This window comes from Echiichthys vipera, assembly GCF_963691815.1.
Source record: "Echiichthys vipera genome assembly, chromosome: 17".
Classification (NCBI taxonomy): Eukaryota; Metazoa; Chordata; class Actinopteri; order Perciformes; family Trachinidae; genus Echiichthys; species Echiichthys vipera.
Genome location: NC_139842.1, coordinates 6,345,463 through 6,366,554, shown reverse-complemented (window position 1 = coordinate 6,366,554; position 21,092 = coordinate 6,345,463). Strand labels below are relative to the sequence as shown.

General features: G+C 41.0%; 3 protein-coding genes across 4 annotated transcripts; 1 reads left to right on the top strand and 2 right to left on the bottom strand.

The window, feature by feature from the left end:
- Positions 1–2,210: 2,210 nt before the first annotated feature.
- pdap1b (pdgfa associated protein 1b) lies at positions 2,211–6,389 on the bottom strand (the record flags this gene model as incomplete). 2 transcript variants are annotated; one of them, XM_083931992.1, is made up of 6 exons in its annotated part: positions 2,211–2,670; positions 3,574–3,725; positions 4,451–4,572; positions 4,780–4,884; positions 5,290–5,381; positions 6,274–6,389. In XM_083931992.1, the coding sequence occupies 6 exons, from the start codon at positions 6,284–6,286 to the stop codon at positions 2,618–2,620; spliced, it is 537 nt and encodes a 178-aa protein (XP_083788118.1). In that variant the 3' UTR covers positions 2,211–2,617. The 2 variants fall into 2 exon arrangements, with proteins under 2 accessions (XP_083788118.1, XP_083788117.1); XM_083931991.1 differs by lacking the exon at positions 6,274–6,389 and having other exon boundaries at positions 5,290–5,406.
- Positions 6,390–7,995: 1,606 nt separating this feature from the next.
- On the top strand, positions 7,996–11,363 carry bud31 (BUD31 homolog). The gene is made up of 4 exons (XM_083931683.1): positions 7,996–8,160; positions 9,199–9,321; positions 9,669–9,835; positions 10,797–11,363. Exons 1-4 carry the CDS (start codon positions 8,067–8,069, stop codon positions 10,845–10,847), a joined length of 435 nt encoding a protein of 144 aa, XP_083787809.1. The 5' UTR covers positions 7,996–8,066; the 3' UTR covers positions 10,848–11,363.
- Positions 11,364–13,950: 2,587 nt separating this feature from the next.
- On the bottom strand, positions 13,951–20,149 carry smcr8a (Smith-Magenis syndrome chromosome region, candidate 8a). The gene is made up of 3 exons (XM_083930907.1): positions 19,164–20,149; positions 16,424–18,178; positions 13,951–15,066 (listed from the first exon to the last, which is right to left on the bottom strand). Exons 1-3 carry the CDS (start codon positions 19,763–19,765, stop codon positions 14,607–14,609), a joined length of 2,817 nt encoding a protein of 938 aa, XP_083787033.1. The 5' UTR covers positions 19,766–20,149; the 3' UTR covers positions 13,951–14,606.
- Positions 20,150–21,092: the final 943 nt, after the last annotated feature.

Here is a 21,092-nt window from a genome sequence, read left to right as displayed (position 1 = left end):
TGTTAGGTCTTGGTTCAATAGGTTATATGCAATCATTTTAATTTGTTTTAATAAACATTGAACCAGTCCGGCCCTCGGCTTGGAGCAAATTTGTTTTTTTGGCCCTCTGATGTACATGACTTTGACATCCCTGTCTTAGAAGGTCTTGTCTTTTGCGACCATGTTTTTCTGCAAGACATCAAAACATGCTGTAGAGTCTCAGGTTCCAGACAGGAACACAAGCCACTCTAGTGTTTCTTTTTGAGTTTTAAGTTTTCCATAGTGGTCAAATATGATTTAATAATGAATAACTGAATTTCAACAAATATAAAAGGAGGGTAGTTTTAAAAAAAACATTTTATGGATATAGTGTTTTAATTATGTAAATTAAGAGCAGAGATTTTCAGCAGGGGGTCCTAAGGGTTACTGCAGGGGTCTGCCAAATTGTTTGATAATCTTTTATCGTTTGTTTTTTTTTTAATGAAAATATACATTTACATGAATGTAACATAATATTAGCCACGGCAAATTTCTGAAAAGAAAAAATAAATACATTTACACAACCTTGATGATGATAGGCCTATGCAAGGTAGACACTGAGGATTCAATGTGTATGTTACGTGTGTATCCAAATGTATGTTCAACATTAACATATGATGTATAAATATATGAATATGTTAATAATGATCATTGTAATATCTTAGTATTGTATGCACCATAAGCTCAAGGAACACAAGCCACTCTGGTGTTTCCCTAGAATAAACAAAGACGCGCACTTCTTCTTCTTCTGTTTGTCTTTTATCCAGCGTGTGCGGGGCGTACAGCCACCCTCTGCTTGACCTGTGCACAGCAGCTCTCTGTTGTTGCTATTTGAAAATATATATCTTTTTTTTTTATTATTCAACAGTTCAAAATCCAGTTCATTGCATGCACTACAGTTAAACAAGTGAGTCCATTCTTATTACATGCCTGCATGTGGATGCATAAGACAGACGTACGATTTACATAGAAGGTAAAGCAACAAACAAACATAAAACAATTAAAAAACAAAGGGAAATCACAAATTACTATATTCGAAGTGTTTCTTTGTAACATTGCATTGAAATACCACAGATAACTGGATAAACAGGGATTTTTCCCCCTCAGAAAACACGTTAGATAAACTATATTTGAGTGTTGGGTTTTTTAAACTGTGCTTCCTTGTCATTTTATCAAGGGATTTCGTTGCCCCGAGCAGTTGGGGGTTCGGTGCCTTGCTCAACAGCACCTCGGCAGTGCCCAGGAGATGAGCTGGCACCTCTCCAGCCACCAGTCCACACTCCATTCATGGTCCACAAAGGGACTCGAACCAGTGACCCTCCGATTCCCATCCAAGTCACCTATGGACTGAGCTACTGCCACCCCACCAGTATATCATCAAGTATGATAACGTCATTTACAGTAATATAGATGCAATTCAGGATCAAGTCACATGATATGAGGGGTTATAGCCTAGAATTTGGTGTAACACTGGTATGTATAAAACTTCTAAAGTTTGGAGATGGTCCTTAAATGTGACTTATTAGCCTAATAACTCTTAGTAACAGCAGGCTTTGCAGACTATTCGTTACTCAGTGTATCCTATGATGGCATGCGTCAGTATATACCGTATTTCTTCAAGTGGAAATCTTAAGCAGCATATTTCAATGAAAGTTATAAATCAGAAAATCTGTGATCTTATTAAGTTTTAAGTTTATATGTGAAAAAAACAATTATTAATAATGCGTTCTCTAATTTTGATCTCCAGTGTATATAGGCAAGTTTATATATCTAGACTTATTTTAATTTGTCAGTTGTGTTCTATTATTCATTGTCGTTCAAACTCACCTGCATTCTTGTATTAAATCTTACCCTTTATTCATGTCTGGCTAATTAAAATAAAAAAATTCTGCTTCAATTACCACTTGATCATTATCTTCACATTAACATCTTTAACTCCAGTTTAGTTTAGTTTTTCAAAACATCCAGTACTGATATCAGGGCCAGATTCACCCTAGAGGGGGTCATTACTCGTTTTTTAAATGGAATAATTAAACTGTTTAATATAGATCTCTCCCCCTAAATGTTGCCGCAAAGCCTTCTCTGCACTGCCAGCATGGACTCTTGCCCATGAGACCGGTAAATCCTTCTCTAAACCAGTCACCAGAGTTTTCTCACAGGGAAATAAAGCAAACAGAGAAATGTATGTACACATTTTACTGGTTCCATTATATTAATCTCAAATATTTTCATGAGTCAGTTATATACAATGTAACATTCCCCAAAAACATAGTGGCAAAGCTCAGTTAGCAAAGTCAGAATAGTACAATGACAAGTACATCCATTATTAATATCATGTACAAGATCATAGGTTAGAGGGGGTTCATTCCGAGTGTACGTGAAGACCGCTGTATTCTCAACTGCAGCTTTACTTCCTGGAGGGATCGATGAGGCCATGCCACAATATACAAAACCTCTTCTCCCTGGTGTCTCTGCAGCCATTTTACAAATGGTCAAAGTTACAGTAGCGTCAACATCATAGCTCTTCCTTTAAAAATAGTTAAATATATATTTTGCCAGTCCGTGAACATGTAAAAACGTCTTTGATAAATACTCTGCATCATTTCATTGAGAGGGAGTGTATTCCTTTCGCTGCTGCTGCTGCGTCTTTTGCTGTAAGTGGAACATAAAAGACAGGTACAATCAGCTTGACACACCGCGTGGACACAGGAGCAAGCTCTCCGTGTAGAAAGGCAAAGCATATTCCACGATACTGGTCTCACTCCCCAGCTGACTGTTTGCTTAACCTCGCCCCCCTTAGTCAATGTTGCCGTCCCTGTCCAGTTTTCCATTCTCGCATGGCACACATGCAGTTTGCATTGATGACCAGGTGACATTTTTCAAAACGGTGGGGCTTTTGATTTCAGCCAGAGGCAGAAAAAAGCAGGCCCCCACCTCTTTATGCCCCTGGCAGTGATTAAGCATGTGGCTGGTGTGATCCCATTGCAAGATGGTTTCAAGTTGTTTGTATTTTATGCATTTGTCAAACTGTGCTGAAACACACCTTGGATAGCAAGTTTGGCTGAGGTTTCAGGAGCGTAAACTTCCCCAAATCCAATAGAGCAGTCCAGAGCCATTAAAACTACTCTACAGCTCTAACTGGACAATCGCTGCTCAGTTGAGGGTTTAGCAAACAGTCAAAAAGATGCAAAACTAATGCTCCATTAAAGGCAAAGGCCGGGAACACATTAAAACATTTAAATATTGTTGTAGCAGATTGAGATTGCATTTGTAGACAGACACACAACTAGAGTCCAGTCCATAAAAATGATAAATAAATCAAACATGAATGTCAGTTTGGAGACAAGAGAGTGCTGAACCCCTAAAACGCGTCAAAGGCCCATGCTGTCCTGCCCCATTTTGTGAAAAAAATTTTTTTCAAGATAATAACAATTAGCTTTTATGGCCACATCACGTAATACATGATACAAGTAGGGCCCTCAATATTTACATGCTGTATACAACCATCACTATATAATATCATAGTGTTGTATGTATGTCGTATGTTTTGCTTACCCTTTTTCTCTTCTTCTTTCTTTTTTGCCGCATCTTCTCTCTGTTTCTTGATAATGGCGAGGCGAGCAAGGTCGGCTTTGGCCTGGTCTGTCTTTCCTGCCAAGTGCATCTTCATGTAGCGCTCCTTCGCTTTCTGCTTCTCAATCTCCTCTCTGTGCCAGAGAGAGAGAGAGAGAGAGAGAGAGAGAGAGAGAGAGAGAGAGAGAGAGAGAGAGAGAGAGAGAGAGAGAGAGAGAGAGAGAGAGAGAGAGAGTGTGTGTGTGTGTGTGTGTGTGTGTGTCAAGGTGTGGAAAGTGACAAAATAAAAGTCATTATCAAACAGAGACTGAAAATGTCTAGACATAAAAAGAAAAGGGGCACCTATCCATCAGCCTTTTTCTGTAAATGTAGCATCATTTTCATATTTGTGATCTAATTTTGCCCCCTGTACGATAAATAATGCCAAAAATGCCGTGATTTATGATAATTTGACCATTTTTTGGCTATAAGTATTGAGGTTTAGTCTGCTTAATGGGCTCATGCACACGTCAGAGTGTGTGAAGAACGGTGGATGTATCACATTTAAGCCATCAAGCACTCTGCTGCACTCCTTGACAGCATCAAATCTCTGCCTGATCAGCATCTGGCACACCGCGGAGGATGCAGCAGACATAGACACTGACTGAACTTTCTAACTAAGGTATGGTGTGTTTCAGTCAAGTTGTTTTCAGTGCACCAGTAAGTCCTGTTTTGTATTTAATTAGCTTAGCTTATGGCCTTGTTTTCACACAGATTATGAACAGGCAGTCATCCCGCAATTTTGTAATAGTAGGCTATTTAACTAAAAATAGTTAGAGTTCCCATTTAGCCCGGGTACAACGTGACACCAAACACACACCTCTCTCTCCTTGATAACTGCTTGGGCTCGTCCAGCTCAATCTGCGTCACCTTCTTGGACTTCTGAGCCACTCTGTTGGGGTTCTCGATTTCTATCAAGCCCTCCACACCCGCTCTCCTCCTCTGCAAACACATCACAAAAGCTCATTCAGTACGACGTGAAGGCTTTGAATATAGCAAACAATGAAATACCACATGAACATAGTTCTAACTAACTGACATGCAAAAAGCTACAAGGCACCTCAGGCGCACATAAATTACACTATATACACTAAATTAATGTGTGTCGGGTAACAGAGCAAGGGAATGACAGAAACAGTCTGGCGTTACATCTGAGTTTTCATCATCGCTGTCTTCGGACCCTGATGCTGGTAGCTTCTCCTCTGCCACTTCATTTGGAGCTGCACCCCCCGCTGCTTCTGCTTCCTGTTCTAGCTATAACACATAACACCACACACACAGGAGAATGGTATCAAACCAAGGCATCAGGTCAAACACAAGCAGTGGGAGTACAACAGGGAATACATACAATACCTATGTATGCAGGTTTTTACTCCATTCAAACACCACAACAGCTGCTTTCACCTGTTAGTTCCTCTCTTCTGGCTGGTGGAGCACTAAAGAGGGTATTAGATGGGCACTCATGCAGTGGCACAACTTAAGATCAGTCTACTTAGCTGCATGGTTTACTCTTTCCAGTGGAAAGATGCCGTTGAGGTGCATTTTGGGAAGTGTAGGATTCAGCATTCTTGGAGCTTGACTAACACTTTGGTGAAACGCTGAACACACGTGTCTCTGTGTGGGACATGATTCAGCAGTCTTTGGATGCACTCCACCAACCTTTTTCCTCTCCTTCTCTGCCTTCATCTGGGCGTCTATCTCCTCGGGGCTGGTGTACGTCCGCGCACGACCCTTGTGCCCACCCTTCCTACCTGCAACCACGATGAAACATGACATCACACACAGATAAGATAAGATAGAACTTTATTAATCCAGAAGGAAATTTGTTCCAGGTGGCTCCAAAATTGCAACCATCATGAAAAAACAATATCAAAATAAGATAACAATAACAAATTAAGATAACAATAACAAAAAAGAGAATATAAGATTACAATAACAAAAAAGATAACAATAACAGTAAAGATAACAATAACAAAATAAGACAATAACAGAAAAGATAACAATAACAAAATAAGATAACAATAACAGTAAAGATAACAATAACAAAATAAGACAATAACAGTAAAGATAACAATAACAAAATAAGACAATAACAGTAAAGATAACAATAACAGTAAAGATAACAATAACAAAATAAGACAATAACAAAATAAGATAACAATAACAGTAAAGATAATAACAAAATAAGACAATAACAAAATAAGATAACAATAACAGTAAAGATAACAATAACAAAATAAGACAATAACAAAAATCTAACAATAACAAAAGATAACAATAAGAGAATAGGATAACAACACAAGATAACATATAAAATATTAGATAAACAGGATAACAATATAAAATACAATATAACAATAACATTTTAAGATAACAATATAAGTTATAACAATATAAGATTACAATAACAAACCATTTGCAGACCCATAGCAGTGAAGAAGAGACCAGACAGGTGCCAACAGACGGTGGCCGTGCTGTCAGTGCTCGGTTATTGTCTGACACCGTCCACAGCACAGACTTTAAGTTAAAGAAGCATGTCGCCTGGGTCGCTGCCTGTTGTTGTTTTTTAGTGGCTAACAGCAGGAAAACATGTTTACAAAACTGATATCAACACAGTGACGCGGGTTTTGAGAACGTCCTTACCTCCTTTGGGCATTTTGATGAACGAATCCTTTATTAAAACTTCCTAAAAACTGACACTGACAGAAAACACAAGTGTCAAAACAGCAGTGTGAACTGACAGCTGCCTGAACTCCCAGTAGGAATGAGGATTGAAATACTCTGGGTAGTTCAAGTATTTGCCTTTTAACAAATCTTCCATCATTTTTAGCAAGCATTTAGAAAACACATTTGCTTGTTTTAAACTATATGTATTTAGTTACATATAATGCGCAGGTATGTGACTAAATTATCTTAGTTATGAATTATGAAAGGGAATAAAATAACTCGGGCTGTTTATCTTATGGCAATTTGTTAGTGCGCTAAAGTGATGCAATAGGCCAGGAACGACAGAAAGACTGGGCTTTGATGTCAACTAACAAATGGAAACGAGCCCTAAACGCGCGTTTACATGAACGTAAATAGTGTGTTGCTCTATACTGTGGAGAAGATTTAAGAAGTTACCGATTAAAAAAAACATTTTTCTCTTTTTTTAAATTTAGAAATCTTTATTATATTTAGATTAAGAACAGGCAGAGAATAGTCAAAATAGATATTCATACAAACAAGACCAAAAATGTAAACAATGACAACAACAGACCTTCTCAAAGATGTAAACATAAACATTCCCAAACAGTCCTAGTTTATTTCCTGTTGCAATGAATGTGAATGACATCAGCTGACAGGAAGTTACCAAGGAACACTGCTGTTGCCTAGCAACGGAATTCCGTCAATAGGTCAAACAGGGGCCTCAGAAAACAATTGATCAAAATATGTCTTAAACGCCAATAATTATTTTAAACAGTTTTATGTAAGATTTGTACTAATTAAAAATAAAATATAATATATATATATATATATATATATATATATATATATATATATATATATATATATATATATATATATATATATATAAATAATATATATATAATACACAAAACAAATAAGTAGAAAAGCAAAAAACGAAACAGAATAAAATGTGATAATGTTCAGTAGATAACTGAGAATAAATAGATTAATAATAATATTAAATAGGGAGCATAATCTTACATTTTGATGGCTGTTTTTGTTTAATTTATTTCATAATTTCTTTAAAAAAACGCCGATCATTTGTTTCTCCATCAACTTTATTATTGATTTGCAAGATAAACTAACCACTAACTGCATCAGACCATATGATGAGCATCACATTAATAACAATTGGATAACAAATAGATGTAACAACATATAATATTAATCATTTAAAAAGGGGGGGGGGGATACACCAGGGGACATGAGCAATGACAATGAAATGTAATTAAAGATATTAAAGTTGGAGCACAGATTTATAGTTTTGATATCTTTCTTGGTATTAGCAGAGGATATTGACTTGAAATACACCTTCAGTTCTTTCATGAAAACACAAAAATGGGTTTCACTTTGGCAAATTCACACTTGTGGATGTAAAACTTTGCAAGAATTAAAATAAGTATTAACAAGAATTATAATGAGATTAATTAAGAAATATTATGTTTCACTCTTCACTCTTTACAAAGCCAAAATGTTGCAAGAGCGGCCCAAAATCACAGCAAATATAATTTAAAATAAATCTACAACTATATTCAAAGACGCCGATAAAGGGAGAAGTTTGTTTGGCCCGGTGACGTCATTCGAGAGACGAGGAGGGTAAATGGACCCCCGCTGACGTCACATTGCAGCGCCTGAAACGGGTTCGCGAAAACAAAACGAAAACACGGGAGCGCTTTTGTTCTGTATTTGCAGAAAAACAGAGCAAAATGCCCAAAGTAAAGAGAAGTCGGAAGCCGCCACCGGACGGCTGGGAGCTCATCGAGCCCACTTTGGACGAGCTGGATCAGAAGATGAGAGAAGGTGAGCCGGGAGAAGATAATTACCCCGACGCTCCTCACAGCACTTGGCCGTCCGTCCGCACTACAGCACGCTGATTGTGCTGAGTGATACACTAGTTTAACACGAGTGTAGCAAACTAATCATTGACTAGTCAAAAGACCAATGCTAACTGCTAGTTAACTGTTTGTAGTTAAGTCAGATGTCGCTCTTTATTTCTATAATTTAACACGGTTTTATTGCACATTGCTTATTGTATCTCATCTCATCTCATTTTCAACCGCTTATCCGGGATCGGGTCGCGGCCGATACATACATGCTTATTGCATGTGTGCTGCTGTTAATTTATATCTTAAAAAGTAAAGATAAGTGGTGATTAATATATTATAAATTATAATAATTATATATTCTATTTATAAATACTACTAATTATGGAGATGGGGTAGGCAGGGGCGGATTATTGCCTAGGGGCCCCGGATTGGCCAGACTATTTTAATTTGTTTTAATTTACTACACTGGGGAAAAAAAAAACTTGCCTCCTATTGGGGCCCTTAGAAACATTAAAACAATTATGTCACCGATAGATATGGGACACATTTACACCAATCAGCTGCCATCATGTGGCCGGGTTCATAAGGTCAGTTTTGTTGTCCTATGATACGTCACTCACTGTTACTAGACAGTACAGCAGCAAAATGTCAGAAAGGAAATGTGAGAGTGGAGCAATAAAAAACAAAACACAACGACTAAAGGAACAGCGGGACCAAGATCTACTAAAAAAAAATGTTAAATTGACTGATCTAGCAGCTGTTCTGATAAAGCATGATTGATAATGTGGGGGACCCAAACAAACAGTAGCCTTGGGTCCCCTGACCACCATAATCCGCCCCTGGGGGTAGGATAAAATAAGTTATACGTCTTCTCACTCCTTTTGGATTATGTGAATTGTGTTATAATTTTTTGGCTTAAAATTTTTTTTGTTTGTGTTACATTTTTTTTTTTATTTTTAAAAAATTTCTGGTCACCAAAGCTAACATTTCTGGTTTTCCATCTGTGTCCCAGCTGAAACGGAGCCTCATGAGGGAAAGCGAAAGGTGGAGTCCCTGTGGCCAATTTTCAGGCTGCATCATCAGCGGAGTCGATACATCTACGACCTTTTCTACAAAAGGAAAGCCATCAGCAGAGGTACAGAGTTTCCCTTGTACCCGTCAAACTACTTCATTTCAATTTTTTTCCATTTCCTCTTTGGTTTTTCTCCTTCCTCTTCTGTCTTCTTCAGCGTTTGATATAATCCCTCCTTATAATTCAGCATATTTGGTATCTGTGGAAACATTTCATCTGTACAACCTAAATTTCTGATGGCATGCCAAGATTTTCTGCAAATGACTAACACTAAAGATGTTTGTTCTTCTTTTTTTCTCTTTGTATTATTTTTGTTTTTTCACATGACCAAACATTTAAAACGCAATCATAATTTAACTTTGTGTACTAGATGCAAAACCAGTGTTGTCTTTCTGTATGTGTCCTCGCAGAGCTGTATGAGTACTGTATAAAGGAAGGCTACGCAGACAAGAACCTGATTGCCAAGTGGAAGAAGCAGGGCTACGAGAACCTGTGCTGCCTACGTTGCATCCAAACCCGAGACACCAACTTTGGAACCAACTGCATCTGCAGAGTCCCTAAGAGCAAACTGGAAGTTGTAAGTCTGACAGAATTTTGGTAATTCTTGCTCAAGTCATCTTGACTTATCTGAATCATGAAGGTCAGAAATAATATCCAACCACAGCATGGTACAGAAATATGAAAAAGAATAGGCTGTAGAGGTAATCAAGAGTATGCAGCATTTTATCATTGCATGATATTATTGCATTAAACAGACTTGAGGCCTGTCTGTCAGTGGCTTTGATAGCTTTGCAGTCTCGCACCCTCATAGACTATGTAATACGGTAAATACGTCGCAGTATGTACAACTGAAGTCCACAGGGGCTCCCTCAGCAAGGCCAGTGGGTGGACATTTTGATTCAGCCACCGTGTCAACATTCACTCATAATTGACGACAAGTCTCTGCCAAAGAAAGAAAACTACATTACATACTGTATCTTCTGTTTAATTTCAATAAAAGTAAAATACATATATTAGCAAAACTAGTCTCAGTGTTTCCCCCCAGAAAAGATAGGGCCCTATAGTTTCTAGGACAACAGAGTCATGGAAAGAATCGCAAAATTGAGAATTTAAAAATAAAGCCTCAACACCGATTGGATAGGGCTGACTGAAGATTTCCAACCAAGCTGCCCCACTGTACTTGCAGTTTGTCTTACAGATACATTGAAAAAAATCCCTCATGTTCATCCCTTTATATTTACGTAAACGTTAGCCCGCCGGGCACGCAATTCACCGAGGGAAACCCTGAGCTTACAGCCATGCTAGCAGCACTGTGGAGCAGTGAGCTAAATGCTACCTTCAGCAGGCATCATTCATAAGGATAATGCTAACATGCTGATGTGTATATTAACACATTTAGCATGCTAATATTTGTTAATTTGCACTAAACACAAATTACAGCTGAGGTTGATGGGAATGTCATTAGACACTAGCATGGGCTATAGCATGTATAGCATGCTAGCATGTGGTCTAAATCTGTATGTTTTTTCTCTCTGCAGGGAAGGATCATTGAATGCACCCACTGTGGATGCAGAGGATGTTCTGGCTAAGTGCAGTTTCTGGACAAATGGTCTATTTTCTGTTGGGCATCAGGGCTCACCCAGCCTCCATCTGTGCACCCTCAAAACAACATCTTTATTTCAGTCACCTTCATCAGAAATAAATCACTGATATCTTAACCATCATCCTTAGTTGCCCTTATGAGGGTCAGTATTTGTTTTGAAACACAGGGGAGCAAAGGAGAATACACTGAGGGGCCATATTGTTTTACTTACTTTTCTTTTTCTTTGTGTGTGTTGTTTTTTGTTTTTTTCCCCATCCCCATCCCTCAGCTCCAAAAGCTCAAAGTAGGAAGTTGAGGTTGCTGTTTGTGGATCTGGCCTGTCATTCCATCTAGTCATACCCACTGTGAAGGTCATTCAATACGTTTTAATGTGTTTCATTTCATTTTAAGAGGGCTGGGAAGAAAGTGAGTTTTGTCTTGAAATGTCATTGTTTTAACCTTTTAAGACATGTACTTCATCCTTGTTCTTGAAGTGTTATTTTAAATAAAACAATTCTGATTTACCTGCTCTTACGTTTTGTATTTTAAAGTGTGAGAATCCAAAAAGTTTTATTGTTCATCTTGATGCATAATTCAGGAGCCGATCACAGCTGACATCAGGCGTGAGGCGGGGTACACCCTGGACAGGACCCCAGTCTTATCACAGGACACATAGAGACAAACAGAGACAGACAACCATTCACACCTACGGGCAATTTAGAGTCATCAATGAACCATAACACGTGCATGTCTTCGGACGTCATTAGTCTTTAAATAGCAAATACAATATTCTCGCGAGTTCAAGCCCTTATATAATTCATGTTCCCTTTTATCAAATAACATTTACTGCTGAAGTATAAGAAACAGTCGCTGTTGTTGATCCTGTCTTTGTCGTGTATTCAATCTAATATGGGTTGAAAGAAATTTGCAAATCACTGTATAGTGTTTGTTTTTGTTTTTTCAAGCCTTTTATTATACAGAACAGACAGGAAATGGGGTGAGAGAGAGAGAGAGGGGGGGGGGGAGACACGCAGCAAAGGGCCACAGGTTGGAGTCAAAACCGCGGCCACTGCCTCGAGGACCCTTAGCCTCCTACCATGGGGTGACCGCTCTAACCACATCTAGCCATCGACCGCTGCATATAGTGTTTTTATTTAAGTTTTACACATCCCAACTTCATGTGAATTTGGGTTGTAGTATAGAGTGAGTCCTCCCAGTATGCAGATATTCAATTTGTAGTATTTTGTCATCTCATCTGAGACGTATCCCCCATGACTGTTTGTTTTTATCAACGGCTAAAGTGGAAAAGCAGAACAATATTAGTATATAATATAAGTATTCATTTACTGCTACTTTCTTTTTCAGTCCACCACCTTGCCTGCTGCGTCTCCAGCATGCAGAGCAATTAGCAGTTTTCACAGATGAACATTTATTATTCATGACACCTCAAGTGCTCACACATCCATCATGGCTAAGCGAGTTGTTTGACTTTTAATGATTATCTGCAGGTTGCATCGGTCTGTTCCTCCAGTATCTCACAGTGAAATCCAACGTAACTCCTGTGTTACCTAGGCATCCACACACACATAAAATGGATTCAAATAATTTAATGGCATAAATGAATATCAACATTTACATGAAAGCGTAAAGACATTCACAACGTGCTTTATTAAAATCACTGGCAACAACGCTGTCTCACAGGGTGGAAGTGAGCATGACACCCCTTCATGGTGAGATCTAAAGGTGGACATGATATGGCAACATATAAGGACACTGAGTGACGACATGTTAAGCACACTGTGGTATGGCTTATTCAGATTACATTCACCTGTTTGCATCAGAGGGACCAAACCTAAAAAAGAAGAGTAACATCTTAGCAGTAAAATGTGTTAAAGCACTTATAAAATAAAGACATCACGTGGCAAAAAAATTAAAAATATTAAGCGCTAAACCAAAATAATACATAAGGCAGAACTAGTGATAATGCTGTTAGTTAAAAGCCTATGCCTCTAAATTAAAATGTGTCTTCTAGCAGGAAGGACAGCAGCCACGTTGTTTGACCTTTCACATTAAAACTCTGACCATGCAGTCACAAGTACAGTTACCATTCTAGATATAGGATTACAGCTCCATCACTGACGTCACAGAATTAGGAACAGTAAAGTCGAAAAAAAACCTAACAAATACACTTCAGTGTCGTTTCACTGGCTGATGTGACAGGACCTAAAAGATTTCCTGCTTGTGAAATTCTCCAGCAACCTTCTCCACAGAGAAACCCGGTGCATCCTCAGCGTGATGGTCAAATTTTGTCATAAAGCAATAAATACAGGACAGTTGAGTTTTGTTCATATACTGTAACACATCCAGCGAGGGCTGATTTGTTCAGAAGAAAATAAATAATAGGCAACTGTCCTAATTCAAGTGTCAAGCTTAGTTTAGCTTGTGATGGCACAGGGAAGATTTTCCCATAATTAAATCTTTACAAACACAACATCACTGTCGCAGAAACATCTCCTCAAGCTGTTATCTCCGAATCAGTTCATTCAAATACAACAAAACAGAAATATTATCAATGGTGATTCACCCTGGCACAAGACAGTCTCATGCTGACACCACAACACTCTCACACAACTTTAAGACAACAGTGAAATTCATTACATTTAGGTCAAGGAGCTTTTAAATGTCCATGACCGTGTGAGTATTATCCATGAAAATGCTAGCCAGCAGCTAAATAGTGACGGGATGACGTTATTACTGGACATGCAAATATCATGTGGGGGCCGACTGGATCTAATTCACACAGCAAATACAGTTCCTCATGCATCGCAACCTGAAAGCTGGGAATGTTTACTCCATGCTCTCAAAGAGTCATCTCTATTTGGAACAAAACTGAGATCGCTGCAGGAATGTGTGTAAAATTGGTGTGCAAAAGAATGATAAGAACAATAGGCTTCACAAAGGTTGTTCAAAGAGAGCGGCATGTCACAAAACCAGCTGTCACACGCCTGCATGGTGCCAATGAGGTTTCACGGAGAGACCTCTGGTCTCCACAGGCAGAAAATGTCTGAATGAGAGTATGTTAAAAATATGTTTCTATATAGCTGAGACAATAGCATAGCTGACAAACTGCTCACTCATTGGTGGGTTTTAACACAGAGCTGTGACTGAACCTGTTCGAAAGCTGGCTGAGGTAAGACCATGGGGTCACACCAGCACGTTTGACACAGCCATGTTGGATTGAGGATTGAGTTTTTTTGTGTGTGTGTGTGTGTGTGTGTGTGTGTGTGTGTGTGTGTGTGTGTGTGTGTGTGTGTGTGTGTGTGTGTGTGTGTGTGTGTGTGTGTGTGTGTGTGTGTGTGTGTGTGTGTGTGTGTGTGTGTGTTGGGAAGGGGGGGACTGATCTTAAACAGCCCAGGTAACATTTTTTCCATGGAGGTGAAAAACACACAGATGAATTAAAGGACAATAAGTAGAACCGACATTCGTCTGCTCTGTTCGTGTGTTTGTGAGTGTCAACGTGTTCTGGACCAAATACAGGCAAACTGAACCATTCACTGACATTCACAACGGACTCCGTGTCCTTTTTTTCCTGCACACAAAGCAAAGAAAAAGACCAGAGAAAAAGGACATCAAGGCAGAGAGATATTACATAGAGAAAAATAAGCAGTGCAGAGTCTGTCCTGAAATTAAAATGACCTTAGGCCTTGTTAAGATCACCTTTGGTCCATTGAAAACCATATGTGGGAATCCTCATCCCAGTATAATGTTAGATTTTGTATAAAACGCTGGTGGTGTAATTAAAACTAAAACAAGTTGTTGCTGCGCTGCTCCTGGTGGCGGGCTGCAGGTACTGCTCAGTGATGAGCTGGCTGAGGTAGAGCAGTATCAGGCTGTCCTCGTCCCCCAGCCCAAGCTGCTCCTGCAGGAAGCAGAGGCGCCGGCCCTCCACAACCTCGGGTCCCTCCGTGGAGCTGACCGGCAGGTGGAAGTGGTGAGTGAACGTTAACAGGAAGGCCCTGGCTGCCAGTTGACAAAGTGTGCTCTGTAAGTGAAGGAAGTAGGTGGAACCACGGCGGATGTAGGTTCGGTGGTCGGCTATGTTGGCAAGGAGGTGGCCACGATACGGCGGACAGCGCAATGTCTTCTGGTCGGCATCCAGGATGGAGATGTAACGACTGTAGCGGGACAGCGAGTATAGCATGCTAGAGCCCACAGGGGACGCTACTCTGTGGGAGACAGACAGACACATAATGTAGTGGTATTTTTAATTTATTTTCATTGTAAAGGCAGCTTATATAAAGACAACATGAAGGTTATGCTCAATGTTTGTGGAAGTCACCTATATGAGTCTGCATGTCCAATTGTCCCTGTTTAATTAGTACTTTTGTATCTAGAGTTCTGAATAGCAATTTAAATTATAATGCTTGGACTTTCTGAAGTCATTGTACAAGAACTAAATAGCTACATGCACAGATTTGTCTGCAAAGAATGCTCTACAGCAGGGGTCTTCAACATTTTTTAGACTAAGGACCCCAAAGAGACGAAGCAGGGACCCCCTAATACAAATATTATATTAAATTGAGTTCCATATTAAATTGGGCCTAACAGCTAGGGCAGCCTAAAGCCTTTACAGCGTCTTATGGTGCATACAATACTAAGATATTACAATGAACATTAATAATATATTCATATATTTATACATCATATGTTAATGTTACACATACATTTGGAAGACACATTGAATCCTTCAGCTCAGAATCTGTGCATGGCTTCCTAAGTGCCTATAAGCCAGTGAGCCAATCATCAAGATTGTGTAAATGTATTTATGTATTTATTCACAAATGTATCTTTGCTAATAGTATGTTGCATTCATGTAAATGTATATTTTCAGACATATTTTTGAAATAAGACCAAAAAACGTTGAAAAGATTATCAAAAAATTGGCGGACCCCCTGCAGTAACTCTGAGGACCCCCAGTTGAAGATCTCTGCTCTACACTAATAAGGTAGGGGTGTAAAAATGGAGAAAATCTGCAGTTTGATACCTTTCAATGGTGTCACGATTCAGTAAATTATTAATACACCTGTGCATAAATACACCCAGAGGTGCTCTGATCAGATGTCAAATCCACGTCACGATTCCTCCAGACCACCTTCTCCTTGATCTCTCAGCGCCTACAACTGTCTCAACAAAGAATTAAATCATGACACTATGGCCTCCTTTCTAAATGTGAGATTGTGGAATACTTTGGGGCTTGTTGTCATTAAAAAATGATGAGTAGAAATTGAAAAGAAGTTGAAGGACAGACCCGAGGCTGGAGGTTTAATAGTACAATAGTTGGATGTGTGAGTCATCGAGGACTGAGTCAGACCAGATGAGTAATAGTATGGTAAGGTGTGATACAAAGGAACACACCGTCATTGTCAAACTTCACATTAATGGAGCCTCTCTAAAGTTCTTATCAAGCTCAAATGTGTGTTAGAAACATAATCTGCCATCATCACTTGTATAAGAGTCAGTTAAATGTAATAATGAATTAAATAATTAAATAAATTAATTAATAGAAATGTGAATTGGAAATACCTTTGCAATCCGATGAGTTTCCACCTCTGCAGGTCAGTAAGGGTGAAGGGACACGACAGCCAGGCCTGAACCCTCTCTCCACACTTCCCAGGGGCGGGCACAAAGAGGGCCAGAGCAGCAACCAGTCGGCGGACTCTCCCCTCATCTGCCCCGAGCACCACCAAGGTTCTGCCGCTCAGCAGACACCACAGAGCTTGAATGGCAAAGGGGTACTGTCGCACAAACCTCAAGGCTCCTTGTCCAGCCTTCTTCCTCTGGCGCAGGGTCACCACCCCCCCGTAGCCGAGAGGTGAGGCAGCTTGATCGGACCCAGTAGAAGCGCTCATTGTATAATCTGACCCGTCTTCTGCTGAGGTACGAGAGACTGCATCTCCAAGGAGCTCCACAGGCAGCTCCAGCCCAGCTGCAGGGCTTTCTGAGGATGGAGAGCCCACTGCGTAGTCATCCTGGAGTGGAAGTAGGGCCTGGGGCTCCTGGTTGACCACGGATGTTTGACAGGGCGATGAGCGGGAGATTTGGCCAACACGAGACGCCGCCTCTGGGGCAGAAGCCTCATAAAGGAAACCATCTTGGGACATACAGCAGGCTGTGTCTAAAGGAACCAACAAGTCAGACTCAATCTCAAAAGCCCCATCGGTTACTCCCTCACACTCCTCCTCCCTGCTGGCCTCCAGCTCAGATATCACCTCCAGCAAAGACACAGGTGTCCCGTCTCCCTCATCCCCAGCAGGGGTCTCCATCTCTTCACTGCTGCTCTCCCTCTCCAGGTCAGTGTTTTGGTCAGGTTCAGGGGTCAAGTCAGTATCAGGATCAGGAGCTTCTGACTTCAAACTAGTTAGATTCTGTTGCCTCTCTGCTAGACCCATCCCGCTCTTATCGCTGCCAAAGCTTCCTTTGGTCTCCTCCGAGCTCTCCAGGGTCTCCAGAGTCTGGTCTGAGGGGGAGGACTCCAGATGGCTCTCCACAGGCCCAAGCTCGTTCTCTTGAATATGGCTGGTCTCAGAGGCAGGGTCTAGAGGATCTGGAGGCTCTGGTCCCAGCACAATATGAGGTGGATTTAAGAGTGAATAGTTATCTACCGCATGGTTCACGGCACACAACGGCCTTAGGGTTCCCCCTTCTTCATCCTCCTCATTATCACCGAGGTCCTCCTCAAACAGGAAGTTGGTAACTCTCTGTTTCCTGCGTAGTGCCCTGTCCAGGCGGCGTGTGTGCAGGTAACACAGGTCCCCCCGGAAACCCCTCTCCGTCTCCTTCAGGAGCTCCACCGTGGCCTCGTAGAAAGTAATGTCGCACAGCTCTTGCAGGGTTTTCAGGCGCTTGTCGAAACACTTTGCAGACTTCGCTTTGATCAGCTGTGGCGTGTAGGACGACCTGCGTTTAACGCCATCATCTTCCTCCTTGTTCACTCCCTCTTCACCTCCTTCGTCATCAACCTGACCCCGACCCTCCTGCCCCTTCTCACCTCTGTCAGTGTAACTGAAGGGGTTGGCGAGCTTGGCATATTTCTCTAACAGCTGCTCACACTCATTTAAGCAGTCGGTGATGCACTTCTGGCAGGTGACAGCATGGGGGTCCCGCCGCGGACGGTGATGGTAGGAGCTGATCTGTCTCAGCAGGTCCCTGTGTTCGTAGATGCTCTTTTCAACATTTGCAAGCTCGTTGGCCTTCTCCACAGCGTGAGCAGAGTACATGGACTGAGGCCTCGCCTCTCTCTGCAGGCCCTCCTCCCGCTGCAGCACAGAGTGAGTGTACCTGTAGGGAAGAAGAGAGTCAGTGGCTTACACACGGGAATACAGACGCTAGGGATGGCAGTGTTGATCTGTTGGTTGGTTGGACCAGCAGTGCAAACTGACACATCTCAAGTGATGGCAGTGAATTATCGTCTATTAATACTTACGGAGACAAGCGCAGAGCTATGGAATATTAAATCATCTGTCTTTGCCTTCTTACCCCTCAGATGTGCACAAACTACAAGTTATGAACTTCTTTTTTAAAATACAAAAAAGTGAAATCGGTATCAGCCATGAGAAGCAGGTAATTATTGTCCATATCATGCATCCCTATATGCATCTCCTGGGGACAGTTCCTACGGACTTTTCCTTTAGTGCCAGCATTACGATCCCATTTATAGTTTTGAGTTAAATGTCTTGTAGGATGAATTCTAATATATTTTGTGATCCCCTGACTTTTGATTTTGCTCCATCATCAGATTAAAATTCCAATATTTTGGTTTATGATCACAAACGGGCAACACTAACGGCATTGTCATTAGCCTAAGCTGTGTTAACAAACATTATAAACATTATACCTGCTATTCATCAGCATTTAGCATCATCGTTCTGAGCAGGAGGGAGAGCTCCTGAAACTGCACCATTATTAGCCAATGTTGGAAACCTGTCTGGTAGAGGGACGCTGGTCAGAATCAAATTTTTATAAAGCTTTATTATTTTTGTTTATAATGTGCTCACAATGTGGGCATTCCTAGACAAAGCTGTGTTTAATCAAAGTACCGCTAACACAGAAGCCCTGGTTGGTTCTGTATGTGCCTGGGCAGACAATCAAGCTGCAATGTAGAGTCTCATTTTACTTAACTAAATTCATGGACAATGCACAGAGGGCAGTCAGCGTGAGGTAAGGGTTTGGTGAGGGGTCTATTAGAGTCAACATCAAATGAGGGAATTTATATTAAAATATCAGAAACATGTTAGCAGTTAAAAGGTTGTATTGAAGTTCTTACTCCAGGTCTCGGAGCTTCCTCTGGAGTTCTTTGGCAAACGCTCTCCTGTTCCCAGCCTTCAGACACTCAGAGGCCTGTGAGAAGCGGAGGGACAGCTCCTGAAACTGCAGCATGATTTTCCTCTCATCTGCTGAGACGTACGCCATACAGAACGGTCGCACAAAGCCCCTCGCCTCCAGGTCGTAGAGCGTAAGGTGATGGACGTAGGCAAACGCCCCCTCCTTCGAGTCGCCCAGCACCACCCTGGAGTCCTCCACAAAGCTGAGTCTCGGGTAGCCGCTGCCAGGCGGATGTCCCACAAAAGAGGCCTGGTAGTCCACCGACATGATGCGCAGGGAGAAGTAGTTGAGATCGAAGGTGCCGCAGACTTTGGGGTCATCGGGGATGGTGAGGAGAGGCTGAGGGCCCACCTGCTCAGAGAACTCAGAGATGAGGATGAAGTCTTTTGTGAACTTGGCGTAGGAGGTTTTAGCCCAGGGGTTGGAGTCCGCCAGCGGGTGGAGAGGAACAGAGAACTCCTCAGGGAGAGCCCAGGGGTCAGGAGTCGTCTGCCCATACTCGTCCTCTTTAGTGAAAGCCACCACGTCAGGTGAGCCTATCATAGTGGTGTTGTTGAGCAAGGCATGAGAAACACAACGCACGGTGCAGCAGAATTAACAGTCATAAGCCAGCTGTCAGAGCACAACGGTGGAGGGCAGCCACATAAAGTGCAGTCAGACTGACCATTCTGCATTTGTTATTGAGGTTTAAAGATCAGGAGCTCCTACGGGCCCCAAAAAATGGAGAGGGTCCACACAAAAATCAAGATGATTATATAATTTAATAAGGGGGGTCCCAGAGCAGAGGGGGCCCAAAATTCAGCTGCGTCCCTGCAGATGGGAGTCCACAGAAGAAGAGCTTTGATATCTGTCACATCAAACCAAAGCAGACACCTCGACTGAAATACAAATCAGTGTCTCTGTGAACAATAGCAATTATCTTGCGCCAACCACAGGGTCCGGACAGGCATCAGACCATTCATGCTGTGCAGAGAGAAAAATATAGAGCAGGCTCGGTGAAGGGGTCGTCTCCTTCTCCCCTCTGCGTCTCCATGCGTCGTCTCCAGCACGTTGCTGTGTTCGGGTTACCGGCAGGACGACGGTGCGCCTGAGACACCATCAACAGACAGAAGCGCTACATGTAGTCTTCACTTCCAGAGACAGGCGCCATGTTTACCCAGCTGATTGTAGCCCTGTCAGGTGACCAATCCACCTCCCCATCTGGAGAAATTCCACCCTAAAACAGAAATGTAACATATTCAGTCTCTAACATTGGTTATCATAAATAGACAAATGGGTCTTTAAAGACACTCATTGTCACTTCCCCAGTTGAGGAGGACATTTGTTTCCGCTTCAGATGCTTAGAAATACTGAGGTCCTGAGTCAGTCTGCCAAACATCTCAACATTTTGTATTATTTGGGTTTTTCATATTATTGGGGTAACTGCATTTTTAGTTACAAATAACATGTGTAAATACTCAAAAACAGCGAATAAACTCAACAATCTAGCTAAAAGACCTGTCTCGTAATTATTTACAAACGTTGATGATATGCTGTATTTATTTTCTACAAAATATAATTCATTATTATTAATTATATTATTAATATTAGGAAATTAAAGACCTGTAAAATGAAATCCTACAGTTTCTCTCTGAAACCCACTCATTGTCATACTGATTGTTACTGTTTATTTCCATGAAACATACTGTGATATTGTTTTTTTTGTGTGTTTGTAGGAAAAAAGTACCATACTGTAATCTATTGGATTTTATTCAATTCGATTTTTTCTTCTATTTGTATTTCACTTTATTTAAGTATTTCACTACATGTTGATTTAATTCTTTTGACAAGGTAAGATAAACTTAATGGAAATACAAATGAGATGAAATAA